This window comes from Sprattus sprattus (assembly GCF_963457725.1).
Source record: "Sprattus sprattus genome assembly, chromosome: 16".
Taxonomy (NCBI): Eukaryota; Metazoa; Chordata; class Actinopteri; order Clupeiformes; family Clupeidae; genus Sprattus; species Sprattus sprattus.
In genome coordinates this window covers 26,893,737-26,914,161 of record NC_137914.1, presented here as the reverse complement: position 1 = coordinate 26,914,161, position 20,425 = coordinate 26,893,737, and the positions used below count along the sequence as shown (strand labels likewise).

Here is a 20,425-nt window from a genome sequence, read left to right as displayed (position 1 = left end):
TAACAACCGCAGAGATGAGGAGAGACGAGAGGAAAGAGAGAGAGGGGCTTTCCAGGCCTCGGTGCACTTCACAGAGAGGAAACCCAACAATTTCGCTATCAGTAGGCCAGAACAATGTGAAACCTGAGGTTTACTTTCAAACATTAACAGAGGTTATTCGGAGTGCATATGCAGGACCATGCCCAGCCTTATACAGCTTGATGTTTACTGTGTAACCCAACCCCATCCCCTCCCCCTATATTAGCAATAACACATATACTTTTCTCCTATACATATATACGTATATACTCTTATAAATCTCTCCCCCTATATTAGCAATAACACACTCTTCTCTTCTCCTATGTATATACTGTATATATATATACTCTTATAAATATCTCCCCCTATATATATATATATAAATATATATATATATATATATATATATAGGAGAAGAGTATATGTTTTATTGCTAATATAAATATATATATATATATATATATATATATATATATATATATATATATACACACACACACACATATATATATATATACTCTCCAAGTCCCCTTCATTCCTCACCTTCTTTCCTCCAGTGACTGCCACCTTCTGCAGCTTGCGATAGCAGTACTTGGCATAAGTGCTGATGGGTAGACCTGAGCAGAGGACAAGAACAGAGGTACTCATTGGTTAGAGCTGAAGAAGTAGGCTAACCAGAACAGAGGTAGTCATTGGTTAGAATTGAAGCAGTAGGCTAACAAGAACAGAGGTAGTCATTGGTAAGAGCTGAAGCAGTAGGCTAACAAGAACAGAGGTAGTCTTTGGTTAGAGCTGAATCTCTAGCTGGTTAGGCTAATCAATGAATCATGCAGACATTTTGGTTGGAGTCTTTTTCTGCACTGTCATTCAGTGTTAATGCCAGCAAGTTTCCACCAACAAGGCTTTGAGTACAAACACATTTGGATCTATTTTTGACCCTCTGTCTTTAATGCTGAGTATGCCTGCATGTGCATGTGTGTTCAGGTGTATGTGAGCATGAGAGTATTTGTGTATAATGTGTGTGTGTGTGTGTGTGTGCCTTAACATGTGCATCTGTATGAGCGCTAAATTAAAGGCATGAAGTCATAATGCTATAGTTCCCCATAATCCAGGATGTTTTATTGCGGTTCAACAAAAGCATATGAAAACACTCCCCACAAAAGAAAGCACAACAACGGATCCAGTTACCAGCTAATGATCAAAAGGAACTGTACCGACTGCGGGTCTGTTTCTCTCCAGCAGAAAGGGACATTCCAGAAAAGTTCTTCAAAGCCACCAGCACAAAAAGGTTAATCCACTGCTGTTCTTCATGTCCCAAGACATCCAGCACCACTCCTGCCACTGTAATGGCTCCAGCAGATAAGCCCGGTCCAAGATAAAACACCATCTTGTTCCACGGCGGGGGGTTCCCCCCCCTCACCATCAGAGCTACACCCACTCCTTCAGGTATATTACTGAGACTCCACTGCAGACACTGACATTGGCCGGAGTCATAATATATAACCACGGGGTGAAGTGAACACATTGACACAGATGAGCAGGAGAACCACTAATTATCCCCCCACACACACACACACACCACCTCGCTCCAGTGTTGACCTGTGCTTGATGAAGTGGACTCATTGTCCTCTTCACTCCCTGTGAGGGGGAGAGATAGGGGGGGGGATGCGTAGGGGTAACTGGATTCTCCCCGATGCTCATTTGACACGTTCACACTGAGGAGATTTACGTGCAACAGGTGACGGCCGTATGGCGGGGAGCACAGCTGGTGCAAGAGCAAGGAGGAGCTGACGTAGAGGGTGGGGGTGGCCGTGGCAACAGCAGCAGGAGGAGGAAGGCCTCTTGATTACGGCTGATTTGGGCTCCATTACGGAGACGATGAGAAATATGGAGGTAGGGGTGGGGTGTGCTGCTCAAGGGTGAGGGGGTTGTTGCTGCTCGCCCACCATATATCGTGGGAGGAATGAGACAGCCATAATTACAGAGAGGACAGACAGAGAGAGAGAGAGAGAGGGAGGGAGAAGAGCGGAGGGGAGAGAGACAGAAAAGAAGGAGAGAGTTTGAACACAGAAGGAGAGAGTGAAAGACAGTAAAAAGAAAGCGATATGGAGTGAGTGGAAGAATACAAGGTAAAGACAGAAAGAGAAGGGTGGGAGGGAGAAAGAGAGTAAGATTGACAGAGAGAGAGAGATGCTTCATTCCTCACATATCAAGTCCGGAATGCGTTGAGGTGGAGTGCATAGGGAGTGGATGCTCAGCTGCATGAGGCTAGGGCAGGGCTGGGCCCACTGCTCTGGAGGTCTGCAGCTCTGGAGGTCTGGAAGCGAGGTGATGGCTTTGGGTCGGGGAGCAGAGAGCAGGACTGTAGAGGACTGGGGAAGGAGAGGAGGAGGAGGAGGCTGTAAATGGAGCCGGTCGCCAGTGGGGACATGAAGTGAAGTAGTCATTACCCTGCTCCAGCAGCCCAGTCCAGCCCAGCTCCTCTCTGCTCCTGCCAGGCCAAGACAGGACGACCCGCGAGACGACACCTCCAGCCAACACCCCACACACAACAGCCGCACCGGCCACAGGCCAGCACCACAGCACACGTACCAACACACACACATAGAGTACAGACATACGCAGTAAACACACACACACACACACACACACACACATACACATACACCCCTGACAGGTTCATTTCACATTCACATTAGTTCACACACACAAACACACATCTAGATACACAACCAGACACACCCGCTCAGAGTCGCACAGACTTACACAGACACACAAACACACATCCAGCACTTGTGCGGCTGTGACATCAATGCTGACACCTCACCTGACGCAGGTGAGCCTCGCCTCAGACCAGACAGCCTCTACATAGACCATTCTATACTTTCCATGCAGTCTCTACTATGCGACTCCATACACACACAGACACCGCAACCCTATGGGAGATCTGACGCCATGGGAAATCAGTAACAATAACATTCAAATCCGATCAGTGCACTGCTCATCTGGGACCACGCCATATTTGAATTAGACGGATCAGCAAACACCCAACAGGGCCATAGATCAAGAACCGTTCTGTTAGTTCAATAAGTTCAATTAGCAGAACCTTCAGCAGGCTGCCTCTGAAGTCGGCAGTGAGAAGGTCTGTGAATACTGTAGGGTTTCTATGGTATGTGTTTATGATTGCAGGGATGCTCTGATGCGATAGCATCAAGTGATGAAAGACACAGTGAGGAGGACACACAAACAGTGAGGAGGCCTTCGGTCTGGGTGCTGCTGGCAGTGCAGGGCTGCAGAGCCACACCGTGAAGACCGTGATGTTTAACAAGAGGCCCAGGCATTACGCACGCACACACTGTCGGATCCTGGGGGCGCTCGCACACTACCAAACACACACACGCGCACACACAGACACACGCACAACCAAACACACGCACGCACATACACACACACACACACAGACACACACACACACACAGACAGACAACCAGACAGACATATACACACACACACAAATAAACACACACACGCATCTATCGGATCTTGTTTTCTAATCTCCTCCTGTTCTCTCCTCTCCCTCACTGTAGTCTAGTGGCCCTTGTCTTTCCACATAACTGGGTAATCAAACACACACTCCTCTCCGCTGCGGTTTCCCTGTGGTGGGCCACACAATGGGAGTGTGAGACGAGTGAGCGTGTGTAAATATGACACACACACACACAAACACACAAATCACAGAGGGCGTTTTTCTCTCCACTGACAGAACCCAACAGCAGGAACAGAGGGAGGAGAGCTGAAAGAAGAAAAGGTAAAAATAAATAGAGGGGGCATCATTTGCATTTAAAAAGGCCATGCTGTAACGGTTACTTTTTAATCCTGCTGAAAGAGCGAGGGAGGGAGAGAGAGAGGCAGAGGGTGAGGGTGAGAGAAAGACAGAGACTGATGGCTTTTTAAAAAGTAAACTTTTCTCCTACAGGCTGCCTGCCCATAACATGTCCCACAATCCCTCTCATCCCCACGCCCCACTGACCCCGGCCGGGCCCCTAGTGGATGGGCCTCCATTGTGGGCCACACGTCCAAGGGGCCCCCAGGCAAACAGATATACAGAAGACACAATGCCACTGGGCCCGGCACCCCGTGCCCACAGACCCCCTCAGTCCTTTTATCACCCGCTCCTCTAAAGAGGTGGCCGAGGGGGCCCCCAAAACGGCCACACAATGCCCATTCTCCATGCGCGGTGCCCACTGAGACAGCTGCTGGGGCCAAGTGTGGACCAGAACGGCCTTCTTCTGGCGTGGCTGGCCCAGCTCACCACAACAGCTGCCTCTATTCCACCCACCTCTATTCATGGGGCAGATCAAACGCCCAGCTCCTCAATCTTAGCCTTGGGTACTGCGTCACAGAGCAGGGCTTCAGTGCTCCAGTCTGACTCGAGCTGTCCAGCACTTACTCTAGACGCAGACGCCCTGGGCAATAGGACACCACTATTACACGTTAATGTGAATCGGCCAACAGTGTCCTTTTCCGATGGATATTATTCAGCCACAGAGGCTCAGGAGTAGACCCGACTATCTTTCCCACAAAGCCTACATTCGTGAATTGTTCAAATTCCACAAGCAGAATCATTTCCTTATAGACGCACTCCAGTTTACCACAAGTACTTTAAAGCCCCTCTCCCACTGGGGTTCAGTAACCTTTTAGGGAACTGGAGAGGTTCACAATCTGTTACAAGAGGAACTTTGTTCATGTACTGTACTGATGCTCCAAAACTATGGACACACTACATCTTCTACGTATAAACATATGATAGTAAGTAGTGCTCACATCCTCAGAGGTCTAATTTCACCTGTTCATGTGTTTTACGGTTTTTTTTACGCTGTGCTGGCTCTAAATCTAAGAAAAAAAACTGCATTTATAATTCTGACTCTGGTATTTCAGAATTAAACTTGATGTGGCTAGTCTCCTTAGTCATTCAGTAAGGCTTTCATTTCACAAAGAAAGTATCCTCTCTGAGGGAGTCAAAAGGAACCAGGAACCAAAACCAAAAAGAGCTCTTTATAAGAGAAGTGTAACATCAGTTCTTCTCCTTTTCACACACAGCTTGCTCTGTCCCGTGAGTGTTAAGGGGGCTTTACAGACTTCACTGGCCCTCAAAGGTAACCCTCTGCACACACACACGGACACTCACATACTAACAGACACACACACACACACACACACACACATATGCAGACACACACAAATACAGACATACACATACACATACAAACACGCGCAAACACACACAGACACTCACAGAGACACACACATGCACACACACACACTTCCAGTGTGAGTCAGTGGAGCTCATCTCAATAAATGGTGAGTGTTCCCTATGAGTGTAGGTAAAGCGCATATCTCAGGGATGGCATGGCTGTAAAGTCATGGCTTGTTTATCCCTGTGATGTGGCCGTGGCCAGCGATGGGGAGGAAACAATCCCAGGGCCTCCACGCAGTCAGGCCTGACTGGTTGCATGAGAGCAGCGGGCATCCTTGAATATGCCTGCTGACAAAGCGCTCTGATTGGACGGATTTGGCCCGGTTTCTCAGAACTCTGGCAAAGCTGACTAACACTGACTGATCTCACTGTGTCACTGTAAACAGTAGTTGTGTCTCACACACACACATACATACACACACACACACACACACACACACACACACACACTTGTTGGGTTGACTCAGTGCCTAGTTCTGGCTACTCTCACCCCCTTGGCCATGTATGCTGCTACTGGCTGCATCAGTGAGGGTGCCGGGCCCTGCCTGTGTGTGCCTGTGTGTGTGTGTGCCTGTGTGTGTGTGCCTGTGTGTGTGTGCCTGTGTGTGTGTGCCTGTGGTAAAGAGTGCCTCAGCTTCCAGAGCGCTATATTAAACCTGTGACCAAACGCCCCAGTAAAAGACTGGCCTGTCTCGAGAGCCTTCTCATTAGAAGCCTCTGTGTTTACCGTGGCACGGCCAGGCAGGATTTACGGAAGGCACGGATCGGGGATCGGACAGCTGTGCTGTGCTGTGCCGTATGCCATGTCTTTAAAGGCGAGGTCTGTGATTCCTGCAAAGGGTTGCTGTTATTTGAGCACAACAGTGCTACTGTTCAAGCCACTTTGTTCGTTTCCCATTCACAGAGCCAGGACTGAGTATGAACACACACACACACATTCACAGAGCCAGGACTGAGTATGAACACACACACACACACACACACACACACACACACACACACACACAAACACACATTCACACACATTCACAGAGCCAGGACTGAGTACGAGCACACACACACACACACACACACACACAAACACACAAACACACACACATGTACTCATTCAGAGAGCCAGGACTGAGTACGAACACACACACATGCAACAGACAGCCAGAGGACTAAAAGGAGCAATTTGCTAAGAAGTTAAGAAGTTAAATCTAGATACAGTTGTAAAAGCTAGGGGCCTCAGGGGCCCCTGACCCGCAGTGGTAGTAGTGTCAGAGGGGGGCCAGCCAGACTTTGTGTGTGTGTGTGTGTGTGTGTGTGTGTGTGTGTGAGGGCACAGAAGATCTCCCCGGAGCCTCTGAGGCTGATTAATATGCAGGTCTATTGAGGACTGAAGGGTAATTATCTGCCCACAGATTTTACTTTTCCTTTTTTTCTCCTCCTACTGCTTTGAAACTCTCTCTTTGTTTTGAAGCTGAACCACTTCAAAAGGATGTATTGTGTGTGAACGTGTGAGTGTCATGTGTGTATGTGTGTGAGTCATGTGTGTGTGTGTGTGTGTGTGTGTGTGAAAGCATTAAGACTGCAGCTGGATTGTGGTCATGGAAGACTATAACCATACTACCAAATGTGTTTTTTCCCCCTTTTCTCTATCTCTCATCTATCTCTCATGGTGTGATTTCTTGACAATATGTACAAACATGCAAAGACAGATGCCTTTTTCTCCAAAAGTCTTTTCCACACACAATTCCCTCTTCAAACCGCTCTGCCTCTTCCAGGCTTCCAGCACTCTTTCTTTCTCTCCTCCACACCTCACTCTTTTTATTTCTCTTCTCCACACCTCACTCTTTCTCCTCTTTCCCTCCTTTCCCTTCTCACTGTCTTTACTCATTCCTCTCTCTGATTCTCACCCTCTTCTTTTTTTCCTTTATTTATCTCCCCAACTCAATCCATCTCCAGCGTTCTCTCTTTCATTCCATTCCTTTCCTCTCCCTCGCTCCCTCCTTTCCTCAGCAGTCTGGCGGTGAGCCATGGAAGCGTGGGACTTGAGGAACGTCACGCAGCTCAGAGCTCTAATCTCCCTCTGTTAGAGAGAAAGAGCGAGGAAGAGAGAGAGAGAGAGAGAGGGTGAGAAAGAGGATAAAGAAGAGAGAAAAGAAAGAGACCAGAGACAGTGGAGTGGAGTGGAGAGTAGAAGGGAGCGGCCGAGAGATTCTCCCCCAGAGAGGTCTCTCTCTTTGGCCAGCTGCTCTGGCCTCTCTCTCAGCCTGTCACCCCATGAAGCCTGGATCACTCCGCTGCCGTAGGTCACACACACACACACACACACACACACACACACACACACACACACACACACACACACTCGCACACATATACTGGCCAACACAGCAGGCAGATAGACAGACAGGTCTGGGATCCTGCAGCCTGCTTCTCATCCTTTCAACGTAATCCCTCCGCTTGGCTCAGACCTTGTTGGTGTGTGTGTGTGTGTGTGTGTGTGTGTATACGCTTGAGTGCTCCAATACCCCAGCTTGAAGCACAAAGTGTCACTGCTCAGGTTCTGCTTCGAGACAACCGCTTGCTACCAAGGGAGTGTGAGAGAACAAGTGTAAGAGCAGCTATTACTCTTTCCACAGAGCAGCACTGATATTCCTCAGGATCCAGCAGTTTGGGAACAAGAAACAGATAGCCAAGATAGTATCTGGATATGATGAAAGATGGAATAATGGGACAAAGGATAGGCTCTTCCAAATGTTTTGCACTCGGCCAAGACTAAGACTGTGTTTTATCTGAAGAATTCTGAGTGGTCGTAAACCTGAGAGGCCCTTTGAACATTGTGTGCACTGTACACTGTGTGTGTGTGTGTGTGTGTGTGTGTGTGTGTGCATGTGTGTGTGTGTCTATGTGTGTGAGTGTGTTTGTGTGTCTATGTGTGTGTGTGTGTGTGTGTGTGTGTGTGTGTGTGTGTGTGTGTATCTATGTGTGTGTGTGTGTGTGTCTGTCTGTGTGAGTGTGTGTGTGTGTCTATGTGTGTGTGTGTGTGTGTGTATCTATGTGTGTGTGTGTGTGTGTGTTTATCTATGAGTGTGTGTCTATGTGTGTGTGTCTATGTGTGTCTATGTGTGTGTGTGATGAGACAGAGGTCACTCTAAGGGTCAGAGCTGGCCACTGGGAGCCCATGGCACAGTGAGACTCACCCTGCTCTTCCTCTTCCTCATTGTTCTGTTTCCGCTTCTTCCTGGACTTGGAGTTCTTCTTGTTCTTCATGTCCTGCTGTTCCTGGATCTGCTGCAGAACTGAAACAACAGTGCCAGAGCAAGATTACTGCCTGCATGGAACATCCATCTAAACAGACACACACACACACACACACACACACACACACTCACACACAGACGTGTGTACCTTCACACACACATTTCAGTGTTCTGACTGAAAAAAAAACATCACAACATTCTGGCCTCCTAACCTTTTTGAACAACAACCCTTCTAACACACAATCACACACAGAAACTCACAAACACACACACACAAACACACACACACAAACTCACAGACACACACTCCTCCTTCTCCTCCCCCTCCTTATTTTTCCCACTTTTCCAGTTTTACATCCTGTTTGACTTGGCTGAAGTCCATGATAATTTTAGCCTGCAAAACCAATATTCCCTGGCTCTGTGTGGCTTTGGGGACTTCAGGGAATTCCTTCTACATAATCACACCTCTGGATGGGCCCCGGTCCTCTCATCGCACAAATTCAGGAGGAGCCAGAATCACCACGGCTAATCCTCAACTAATCCACAGTCTTGACTGTGGTGGCAGGCGTGGATTGCACTCATCTGATATGAGAGGCTGGGATTGGCTAGCACCACACAGTAAAGCCTGGATTCTATTGGTAATAAACCAAGATTTACCTGATGAGAGATCAACATAACAAACATGTGCCCAACATCTCTGTCTCTCTCCGTCTCACAGTCCCCCCTACACCCCCCAACACACACACAAAGAAACTTAAAAAACGATGCACTTATGCTTCTCTTGCAGACACACCAACACACACACACACACACACACAGGCACACACACACACAGGCACACACACAGACATACACACACAGACACACACTCACACACCCACACCCAAAGACACACAAACACAGGCACACACACACACACACACACACACAGATGCCAACTCACTCTTCTTGTCGTTGCTGGGCTCCATGTGGCGCTGGATGTACCCCTCCAGGTAGCGTCTGAACTTGGGCGAGGGGGAGAAGAAGGCCAGGCTGATGGCCATGAGCTCCCAGCCTGAGGCCAGGCTGCGCAGGCTTAGGTTCCCCGTGGTCTGGCGCACCAGCTGCACGTACAGCTCGTCACGCAAGCCCTGCACACACACACACACACACACACACACACACACACACGTTTAGAGTTATTGTTAGAATGCAGAAACGCTACACGCTGACAACTTCAATTTGAATTCTACATTTAATGGTAAACATTGGAGAAGAGATTTGCATATCTCGATAGATGGTATTCCTTTGTCTTTCCTAAGAAGTATTGTCTCAGAGAAATATGATATTTACAATAATTATATCAGGCATATATCCAGTTGGTATGAACAAGTAAATATAGAATGCATGCCTAATTGCATATGTTTGTTCTCTTATATCAAGATCAATGGTTAAATAAAGAATTCTAAGCATGTATACTGTTTGAGTGCATTCCTTCATGCAGTTGGTAAGGTGTACAGATACGAAGTGTTCACCTGTGTGCCCCAGCACTTGGTGACGACCAGAAGGGCGGCGTGGCGGCGGTCGAGGCGTGCCGGTCGGTCGCCCATGTAGGCCTGCACCAGCTTGAACATCTCGCAGGCCTCCTTCTTGACGGCGCGGTCGCTGGTGATGAGCATGGGCTTCTTGATGGAGCCGCGGCTCCAGGAGAGCATGTTGGCGATGGAGACGCGCCGGCGGAAGAGACCCTGTGTGTGCAGGTTCAGGTTCTTGCTGGCCCAGTCCACCATGTTGACGTCTGGGCTGGGCTTGCACAGGGTGGTGTATGGGTACTGGTAGCCGCCCCCGACCACCTGCCCGCCGCCGATGCCGTCGTTGTTGCCATTAGCGTCCTGACCGAAACCATCGTTGGCGCTGAGCGCTGTCGTGCTGCCCGTGCCCACGCCATGCCCACTGCCACCTCCCTGTGGTGAGATCTCCAGCTGCCCCTTGGATTCCAGTGTTCCTGTCTGCAAAGAGAGAGAGAGAGAGGGAGAAAAGGGGATTAAAACCTTTCAAATGTTTGCCTTCCAAGAGAGAAAGAGAGTGAAAGGGATTAAGACATTTCAAATGTTTGACTTCCAAGCATGTTTGTCTGTTCGTCTGTTTAAGAGTAAGTACCTTGCTGAAGAACTCTGACTATGACAAACTGAGCAGCCGATGGATTAGCAGTCGGAGAGATGGACAGATAGAGAGATAGAGAGATGGAGAGATAGAGAACGTGAAAGTGAGGAGCAAAAGAAGAAAAGAGTAGCACCCTACAGCTGCTTCTCCTCATGATTACTGCGGGGAATACGAGAATGTTTCAACAAACCTGAGAATGATTCAATTATGACTTCCCTGCAACTGTGGGTGTGCTTTTGCATGTGTTTGTGTGTGAGAGGGAGAGGGAGTGTGTGTGTGTGTGTGTGTGTAGAAGGGAGGAGAAGATCAGCTTACTGTACTTATTTCCCCCCCTTAAGCCAGACCAGAAACCTGGAAACACTTGTGCAAATCTCTGTCCCCCCGAAATAGGTGACCCAATATGGAAATGTCATTGCAACATCAAACAGAACCACACAGTCCCTCCTCCTGCCCCTCTTCTCTTCTCCTCCCAGCCCTCTCTCTTTCAGCCCCACTGCCCCCTCAATAAAACACACATTAAACGGTTCACTCACGTCTGCTAACTAGCCCTGCATGGCCTCACATAGGAGCCGGGCCCATAAAAGTCACCCCCATCGCTGCCTGCACACCTCCCTAATCCACTTAACTCAGTCTGGGCCGGCATAACAACAGACCTAACACCCCAACACAACGGCATCTCACTCGACCCCGATCAATCTCTCACAAACACTGCCTTCTTACAATACCCCCTTACACACACACACACACACACACACACACACTTACTATAAATACACAATACACACACAAGCACACAAACACATCAAGTTCACATAATTCACATCCCCTCTTGATTTAGGCCCTGCTGTTCATGAGAATGACGCAACACCAATAAAGGGCGAGTTTAAAGTTATAGACCAGCTGCCAGGATCGTTTTTTATTAACAAAATGAAATTACTGACTTATAAATTGAAGCTATCAGTCAAACGGTTTGGCGGGGGGAGAGAAGTCATTTAACTTTATTTTTACAAACCCACGTAAAACTGATGGGACATTTTGCCATGCTTGATATACATATAATAAAATGGTTATATTAACACACAAACACACACACACACACACACACACATACACACAGACACAAAGCCACATCAAAATCTGTTCACCATAGCACAGGATGGCGTTTTTTGCTACCTCTCAAACCACAAGATTGGCCAATTCCTCAGCAGCTTTGTGTGGGTAAGCGCTTTGAAGCAATATGAAACGTTCTTTCCGACCCCACTGTAAGACGACAGGGCTTAAGGGCCCGCCATATTAAACGAGTCGCATGACTGAGGGGCCTCACGTCTGCTCTCGCCGTTTCCGAGTTACCGGCTAAAACGTTTGGCGAGCCGCAACCTGCAGTGTTCATTAAGTGGCTAATAAAGGGTACAGAAGCGTATGCCGTGTGTGTGTGTGTGTGTGTGTGTGTGTGTGTGTGTTGGAAGGGGGGGGGGGGGGGGGTCTGCTGTGTTCCAGACAGGCAGATAACAGACATGGTCAGGGTGTAGAATAGACTTGGCTTCTCAATCTACGTCCTCAATCCCCCTGGTCTGGAGGTGTTTAGGTCTCTAATCCTTTTATCGTCTCCATCTCTCCATCCCTCTCCTCTCTCCTTCCTTCCTTCTCACTCCTACACGTCTCCCACACTGATTTCTCCATCCCTTCAGTCTAGAGGTTATGCTCTCGCCTGACCTGAGACAGAAGGCCTCTCTCTACCTCTATCTCTCCATGTCCTTGTTGTAACACCTACTTCTTCCACCAGACTCTGTCTTTCTCTCCAGTTTGTTTTTCTCTCTGAGGTCCGCTCAGGTTCTCAGTACCGTATGTGAAGTGCTTCAGCAGGGTTCTGGCACTGGTTTCGCTGTCCCAAGTCAACCACAGGTAATGGCTCCAGATGTGCACCCCTTTCTGAAGCATGTGTGTGTGTGTGTGTGTGTGTTTGTGTGTGTCTGTGTGTGTGTGTCCTTGGCTCCAACAGACCCCAACAGAGTACTCCACTACAACCCGCTGGCTAGTGAGCGCCTGGCCCTCTTCCCACAGCCCCACAGGGTGCCACAGCTTTGCACGGACACCAAAATCCACGGCCGCAGAGAAGTCAAGCATCCCAAGCACTCCAGGATTGTTCCGAGTCGTCGAAAAGGCACAAAAAGGACCTCCAAGCCAAAGTCATGAATCCACTTTATGATCTCTCAGATCTCTCATTCCCAGAAATTTGGATCACTTCATAAGAACCCCCGCCCCAAGTTCTCCTCCTCTTCTGGTTAGGCCATCCAAACAGGAGGTGCACTGGTGTCCTGTGGAGGAGGTGTTGTTTCCAGGAGTGTTAATGGAGAGCCCATGCCTGGGTAATCCGCTGCGGTCGGTCAGGCAGTGAGGATTGCCTCGCTGCTGTTGGGTCTGCCGCGCGACTGGAGCGCCTGCCTGCCTGTCTGTCTGTCTCTGCCGCTGTCTCCATGTCTGCGTCTGTCTCCATGTCAACCCACGGTCCCCCTGCCCCTGTGCCACGCGGACCACTGCCAGATTGCCCTCCCACTGCGGAATGAACACCATGAACAGCATACATGGATGTGTGATAGTGTGTGATAGTGTGTGTGTGAGAGATTACAGTACGCATGCTTTCATGTGTAGGTGTGTTTATAAAATGATGTGTCTGTGTGTGTGTGTGTGTGTGTGTGTGTGTGTGTGCATGTGTGTGAGTGTTTGTGAGTGTGTGCGTCATCTGCACATCTATATCAGTATGGAAATCAGCTCGTGCTTGTCCCTTTTCAGCGCTCAGTCCCCCTCTGATGTTGCCTTCCCTCTCCCAGACGGCTGCTTTCAAATCCAGATGCCCGTATGCCTTGTACCCCGTTCTGTCTGTCTGTCAGTGGGCGAGGATGACTCATCCCCCCCTGCCTATGAATAGCAGCCTCAGCTTCCACTCCCAGGACGCCACCTCCAAATGTTCAGAGCCTGGTCTTCATGCCCAAGACGTTATGCAAGACATCCTCCCAAAATACACCCTCAAAGGTTCAGACAGTACACTGAAGTAGGTTAGCAAGCAGCTTATACAAAATGTTGCATGCACAGAATCTGAACAGTAAAGATGAAGCGTTTCAGAATGACTCAAGACCCATCCTTGCCAAGGCTTTGGCTGAAACTGATCAAACTCAAGCTACCCTCTCAGGTACACTCTAGAAGCATGGAGTGGGCACACACACACACACACACACACACACAACCAAACCTCTGGGGCAGAAGTGGTAAGAAAGGAGAACGGACTGCGAGTTTCAGTTGGATGGAGCCAGCAATGTGTGTGTGAGTGTGTGTGTGTGTGTGTGTGTGTGTGTGTGTGTGTGTGTGTGTGTGTGTGTGTGTGTGTGTGTGTGTGTGTGTGTGTGTGTGTGTGTGTGTGTGTGTGTGACAAAAACAAAAGACTTTGCAGAGGAGGGGTTGGCCTTATTACTGCTGCCAGAACCAGAGCTTGTTTTCTCCTTTTTTTTCTTCCGCAATAAAAATAGTCTTGGAATGAAACCAGTACTCTTATTAAGGTCACCCTTACTAGTACGGAATAATTGTCAGATAAGTGGAGAGAGACAAAGAGAGAGAGAGAGATAGCGAGAGTGAGAGGGTAAGAGGGAGAGAGAGAGAGAGAGAAAGTAAGAGCAAAAGAGAGGAAGTGTACAGCAAAAGTCCGGAGTGGTCTGAACAGAGGTTAATTTATGTTCCAGAGGTTTAATAAAGTGACCACCCGTCCAGGCCGAGGAGGGCGGATGGAGGCGTAGCCAGAGCAACCCCCGCTAAGCGCTAGTGTGGGAAAAAGACACAGCTTACTTGCACACACACACACACACACACACACAAAGAGTGACTCACCGCCAATGCTATGGCTAGCGCACAGAAGCTGTTCTAAATCAAACCACTGGCTGTCATCTATGAAGCATGGAGAAAGTCACTTATGCGCGCACACACACACACACACACACACACACACAATTGTGTATGTCAATTTCTCAAACCCATTGTCCATATCTCTTTTGTGAAAGAGTGTATCATTCTTTCATAATCTTGACACCATAAATATGAGGTAGCATCGATTCTTGGTGTGATTTAGCCACACTGTACTTGACTAAAATCACATGCAAACACATGCACACACACATACACTACTTGACTAGAGACACACACACACACACACACACACACACACACACACACACACACACACAGTGGCCGAGCAAGACTAAGCAAGTTTGGTACTCACACACTTCCCGTTCTGCTGGTGACCTACTTGCTGCCGCTGCCTCTGCCAATGCCTCTGTCTCTGCAAGCTCACAGTGCCATCACTACACTACTGCCTGCTCAGTCTCACATCTACATCCAACACTGCAGCCCCAGCTATATCACATACCTCATATCTCCCTCAGCCCTCTCTCTCTCTCTCTGTTTCAGTTTCTCTTTCGCCCCCTCTCTCTCTCTATCACTCTCTCAGTCTACTGCTCCATCTCTGCTTCTCTATAATTCTCTTTCGCATACCCATATATCTTTTACATTCTATCTCTCTCTCTCTCTCTTTCTCTCTCTCTCATTTCACACCAACTCCAATAATGCACACTGCTGCTGTCCCTACCTTTACACCTCTCCATCTGTTTCTCTTTCTTTCATCATTTTTCCTCACTCTCTCTCTCTCTTCTTTCATCCCTTCCCATCTCTTCCTTCTTACCTTCATCTCTTGTCTTGCTCCTTTCCGTGAAGTATCTGTCCACCTCCTGTTTCTTTCTCTCTCTCTCTCTCTCTCTCTCACGCTCCCTCACTCCCTCTTTTTCTCTTCAGAACAACACCCTGTCTTATGCTAATTAAAGCAGTATTTCTCCACCTCTTCTGTCACTTTTTTAGGGCTACATCCCTCAACGTCTCGTCTCGTCTCGTCTCGTCTCTCTCGTCTCTCTCGTCTCACTCTTTCTCTCTCTGAACATGATGACATCCCTCCACCTCCATGTATTCCAGACAAATAGCACCTCTGTCTTTCTGCTGTTTGGGTGACAACATCTCTCCACAAATGTAAACATTTCTCCCATGGAAACATCTTTGCATGTTGGCTACTGCTTCAGATTTGGATCTCAATCTCTGTCTGTCTGTCTGTCTGTCTGTTTACAATAATAACTTGGTTTCCTTTCACTCTTTCATCCCACTATTCCTCCTCTCTTCCTGTGTCACTAATAAATCCTTATCCTTACCACTCTTTCCTCACAATCACGGAGCTCCTCTCTATGTCTTTCTCCCCCTGACTCCCTGTCTCCTCCTGTCTCAGGTCCTCACCTGTTCTCGCCCTCAGACCAGCAGCCACTCACCTGAGAGGTCCTCACCTGAGAGGTCCTCACCTGAGAGGCAGCTGAAGAGAGCGCCACGCCACGCCTGCTCTCCTGCTCGCTCCCCCTCTCCTCTGCTGCTCTCTCTGCAGAGGTGACTAAGCAGCATAGCTTATCTGAGCAGGGAAGGGATACCTCCAGCGTGTTCCATGCAACCCACCCCCCCACACACGCACCAAACACACGCACACACACACACACACACACACACACACACTGGCACACACACACACTGGCACACACACATACACACACGCACCTCCACCCCCGTCCAAACCGCGTTTCTGCAAAAGTATAATCAGCCCTGGTGAGTCGCCTGTTTTTTTTTTTTTTTTTTTTTGTTTTTCTCTCCTTCCCTTTCTCTTTTTTCACAGTTCTTTAAATCCCCGTGGAGGATCGACCTCCTAGCATACGGGGGAGGATGCAGCTTGAGTCGATAAAAGAGGGAAAGAAAGATGAGGGGGAAAAATGCAAGAAAAGAAAAAAGAAGAAGAAGTAAAAAAACCTGTGTGTAAAGTACCCCGTCAGGACTCAAAATTAGGCTAACTGAAATAAACACGTGCCATGTCTTTAACAATCAGGCCACTCCAAATCTCTAGGCTCCCACACACACACACACACACACACACACACACACACATACAACAGGCATGGAAGACATGAACAGAAAAGACACACACAAACACAGACACAAACACAGACCCATATAAACACAAACACACCATATTGTAAATAAGAAGTTTGACAGGAAAATAAAGTGAGAGGAAAACCCGGAGGAAAACGTGATCTTATGAGAGAGAGAGAGAGGCAGAGAGAGAGAGAGAGAGAGAGATAGATAGAGAGAGAGAGAGGGAGAGAGCGGGAGAGAGGCCTTTTCCTGGAATAGACCACAGGCCGTGGCAACAGGAAGCACTAAGCAAGCCGCTTTCTTCTGCATTGTTCCTACGGCGACAGGATGGAGACAGACATTTTTTTTTCTCCACAATAAGAGAGACAGAGAATCCTTCAAAACAGTGAACAGATGAGCAACAGAACAGGTAGAGGGACAAAGACAGAGAGAAGAGAGAGAAGAGAGGAGACGAGAGTACAGGCATGACATGGGAGAACAACACAGACACAAACACAAACACAAACACAAACACAGAGGAGACTAGAGTACAGGCATGACATGGGAGAACAACACAGACACAAACACAAACACAAACACAAACACAAACACAAACACAGAGGAGACTAGAGTACAGGCATGACATGGGAGAACAACACAGACACAAACACAAACACAAACACAAACACAGAGGAGACTAGAGTACAGGCATGACATGGGAGAACAACACAAACAAAAAGCTCCCACTGTGACAGAGAGAAAGAGTGTGTGTGTGTGTGTGTGTGTGTGCATTCTTCTTCAGCTGTGAGGTGGGTCTAGCCTCATGTGACTGGGTGGGTGTGTGATGGGTTAGGTACATTACTGCTGGTCAGCTGTGCTAGGAACACACACACACACACACACACACACACACACACACACACACAATGGCATCAGTCCGTACCTGTGAGGGGGTTCTGGGCGGCTCTGGCGAGGACAGGCTGGTTTGAGAGCATGGTTTCTCCAGCGTGTCCACCTTCTCATAGGTGCGCTTCTGCCTGCCGCCTCCCTCCGCTGCCAGTGGTGAGAGGGGCAGCTCAGCGTGGCTGCCCCCGCCCGGCCTGTACAGGGAGCGGGTACTGGCGCTCACGTCCTCCCTGGAGCCCCCGCGCCGCGGCGTGGACGAGCCCGCGCCAACGCTGGCGTACTTGTGCAGCGAGTGCAGAGGGGAGCGCGCGCGAGACGCAGTCCCCGTCTCCGAGCCCGTCTCCGTCTCCGTGTCGAGGCTGGCCTTGCTGCTGTGGATGGTGTTGGAGCGGCTCACCACCGCCCGCATCTCCGCCATCAACTTCTCGTTCAGCGCCGTCAGCTCCCCGGTGCTGCCTACCGACCCCGGCCTGCCCTGCCCAGCTCCGACCCCGGCTAGGCTGGCCCCTGCGCCTGCTCCCGGGGGTCGCCTGCGGTTCTTGCGCCGGAGGCTGGGTGAGGGGCCCGTGGAGTAGCCGGAGTCCTGGTAGGTGACGGCGGCGGGGCTGGGGTACTCCTGCTGCGAGGCCAGGCTGTTCTGCCGGCTGTGGCGAGCCTCCATGCTCTTCAGCACGCCGGCCTCCAGCAGCCGCCAGGACTGCTTCTTCTCCAGGCTCACCTCCCGCTGCGGCCCAGCGGCCGATCCCCCTCTCGGGCCCGGAGCTGGAGATAGAGGCTGCTGGGGCTGGGGCTGGGGCTGGGGCTGGGGCTGGGGCTGGGGCTGGGGCTGTTGGGCTTGGCTCTGCATTGAGCTGCTAATGGAGACTGATTCGGGAGCGGAGGGGACAGCCTGAGGATTGGTCAAGATCAGGCCCTGTTTGGTGCTGCCGACGGCAGGATCCACGTTCACCATATGCTTGATGCACTCCCGCCCTGCGGGGCTGTACTCAGTAGCAGACGGGCTCCTACGGTGCTTGGCCCCCAGGTGAGAGGCTGGGTACTGGAGGAGCTTCGGTTGGCCCAGCCTGGGCAGACTGTGGCTGGGGGAGTAAGGTGAGGGCGACGGGCGATTCAACAGGCGCGCTCCTTCAACCTCCATCTCCATCGGGGGTTCGTCGTAAATCGGAGGGTCCCTGGGAGGCTCATCATAGATGGGCGCCGTGGCGCCATACTGGGGCGACGAGGGTCGGGGGGTCCCAGCCTGGGACCGCTGCGGGTTCTGGAATGCCGGTGCACTCGTGTTAGGCATGACCAAGCAGAAGTTACTGCCATCCGATTTCTTGAGGTGGTACGCCTGTTTCGAGTCTCCTGGGACGGCCATTTTGACTCCAAAGGGTGCAGTGTGGTCAATGTGAGCCTGGTAAAGGGGCTTGGTAGCACTGCTGCTGCTGCTGAGGTGGAGGAGCTGTAGGGCGCTAGACGGTCCAGGTGACTGGTGCCTGCCAGTGTTGTTCACCTTCACCAACATGGCCGCCTTGGACCCCGGAGCTGGCTGCCATCTTTGAGCAGGGTCCCTGGAGAGTGAGAATAACAGGGAGAGAGAGGAGGGGGGAGAGATTAAGATTTATTTACACATCACACAAGAGACACAGACAAGAGGGTGCATTTTAATGCAGCAAAACAACAAACATGATGAGGTAGGATTTTCCTCAAGCTGGGCACAAACACATAGTCACAGAGGCAGACATTATCTCCCTAATGACCTGATACACAAACACACATGCACACACACACACACCCCTCCCCGCCCACACACAGAGACACACATTCAGTGGCAGAACTTGTAAAAGGCACAGCCACACATACCAAAACTTGTAAACAATATGTCTTTGCTGTTTGGTGAATACACAAATGGTTTGGCCCATCCAAGCAGACCCATATCTAACAGAGAAGAATGCAGGGCTTGGGATACCAGACCTGGCACAAAGTCCTCCTGCGCATTCCTGCCTCTGCTAAAGAAGTTCAACTCTCTGACCTTCTAGATCTTTCTATGTGGCCAATAGAGGGCCTGATCCAAGAGCAGGCTTCTCTTATAAGTGCTGAATGATCCCTGACTGGACAGACGGAAACTGAGGTAAATAGACACGTTAATAAAAGCAGAAACGTAAGTAAATAGTCACATTAATAAAAGCAGAAACTCCATCTGGTTGAGTTGGGAACCAGCCTGAAATGATTCATCACCAAAATAAGTGCACCCAAAATATGACTGGCAAAGTTGTATACATGAACCATACGGTAATAAAATAACTTTCTTGTTTGTAAGGTTCAAAGACAAATAAGGAGTGGGTCAGCTGATAGAATAAGACCCTTGGATCTAAAAGGTCATGTCTTAGAGAACAGTTAATGGTTAAAATACTATTAACTTTTTTTAAAGCCATTCTTGACCAAGAGATCAATCAATCAATGAATGTAATACATGAACATAATATAATCCTTTCCTAGGTTGCAACATCATATCTAGGAAGGTTTGAACTGAAAACTGCAAGGTCTTACACCCAAATCCCCGCCTCTCTTGTCCACATACACTGTTTCCAGGACAGCATAGCTGTGCTCGCCGGAGGAACACAACAGGAAATCTGCTCCAGCCGATGTGTTCCACTAAAAGGTCGCGGCACGGGTGGAACAACAGGAATTCACAGAGCTTTGTTCCAACGCAGAACGGCTGCTCTTGAGTTTTTACTACACATGCCACACGTAATCACGTCCTCAATCAGCATCCACACACACACACACACACACACACACACACACACACACACACACACACACACACACACACACACACACACACACACACACACACACACACACACACACACACACACCATTTCTTTCC

The 20,425-nt window shown here is 49.4% G+C and overlaps 1 protein-coding gene across 2 annotated transcripts in view; it reads right to left on the bottom strand.

Annotated features, from left to right (window-relative positions):
* arhgap46b (Rho GTPase activating protein 46b) overlaps positions 1-20,425 on the bottom strand; it is an 89,750-nt gene that overhangs the window by 9,297 nt on the left and 60,028 nt on the right. For both annotated transcript variants that reach the window (XM_080854155.1, XM_080854156.1), the window contains 5 exons: positions 17,588-19,103; positions 10,041-10,514; positions 9,470-9,656; positions 8,467-8,565; positions 562-635 (listed from right to left, as the gene is read on the bottom strand). In XM_080854155.1, the coding sequence (XP_080710281.1) occupies positions 562-635; positions 8,467-8,565; positions 9,470-9,656; positions 10,041-10,514; positions 17,588-19,103 (2,350 nt within the window). The remainder of the gene's footprint in view (positions 1-561; positions 636-8,466; positions 8,566-9,469; positions 9,657-10,040; positions 10,515-17,587; positions 19,104-20,425) is intronic.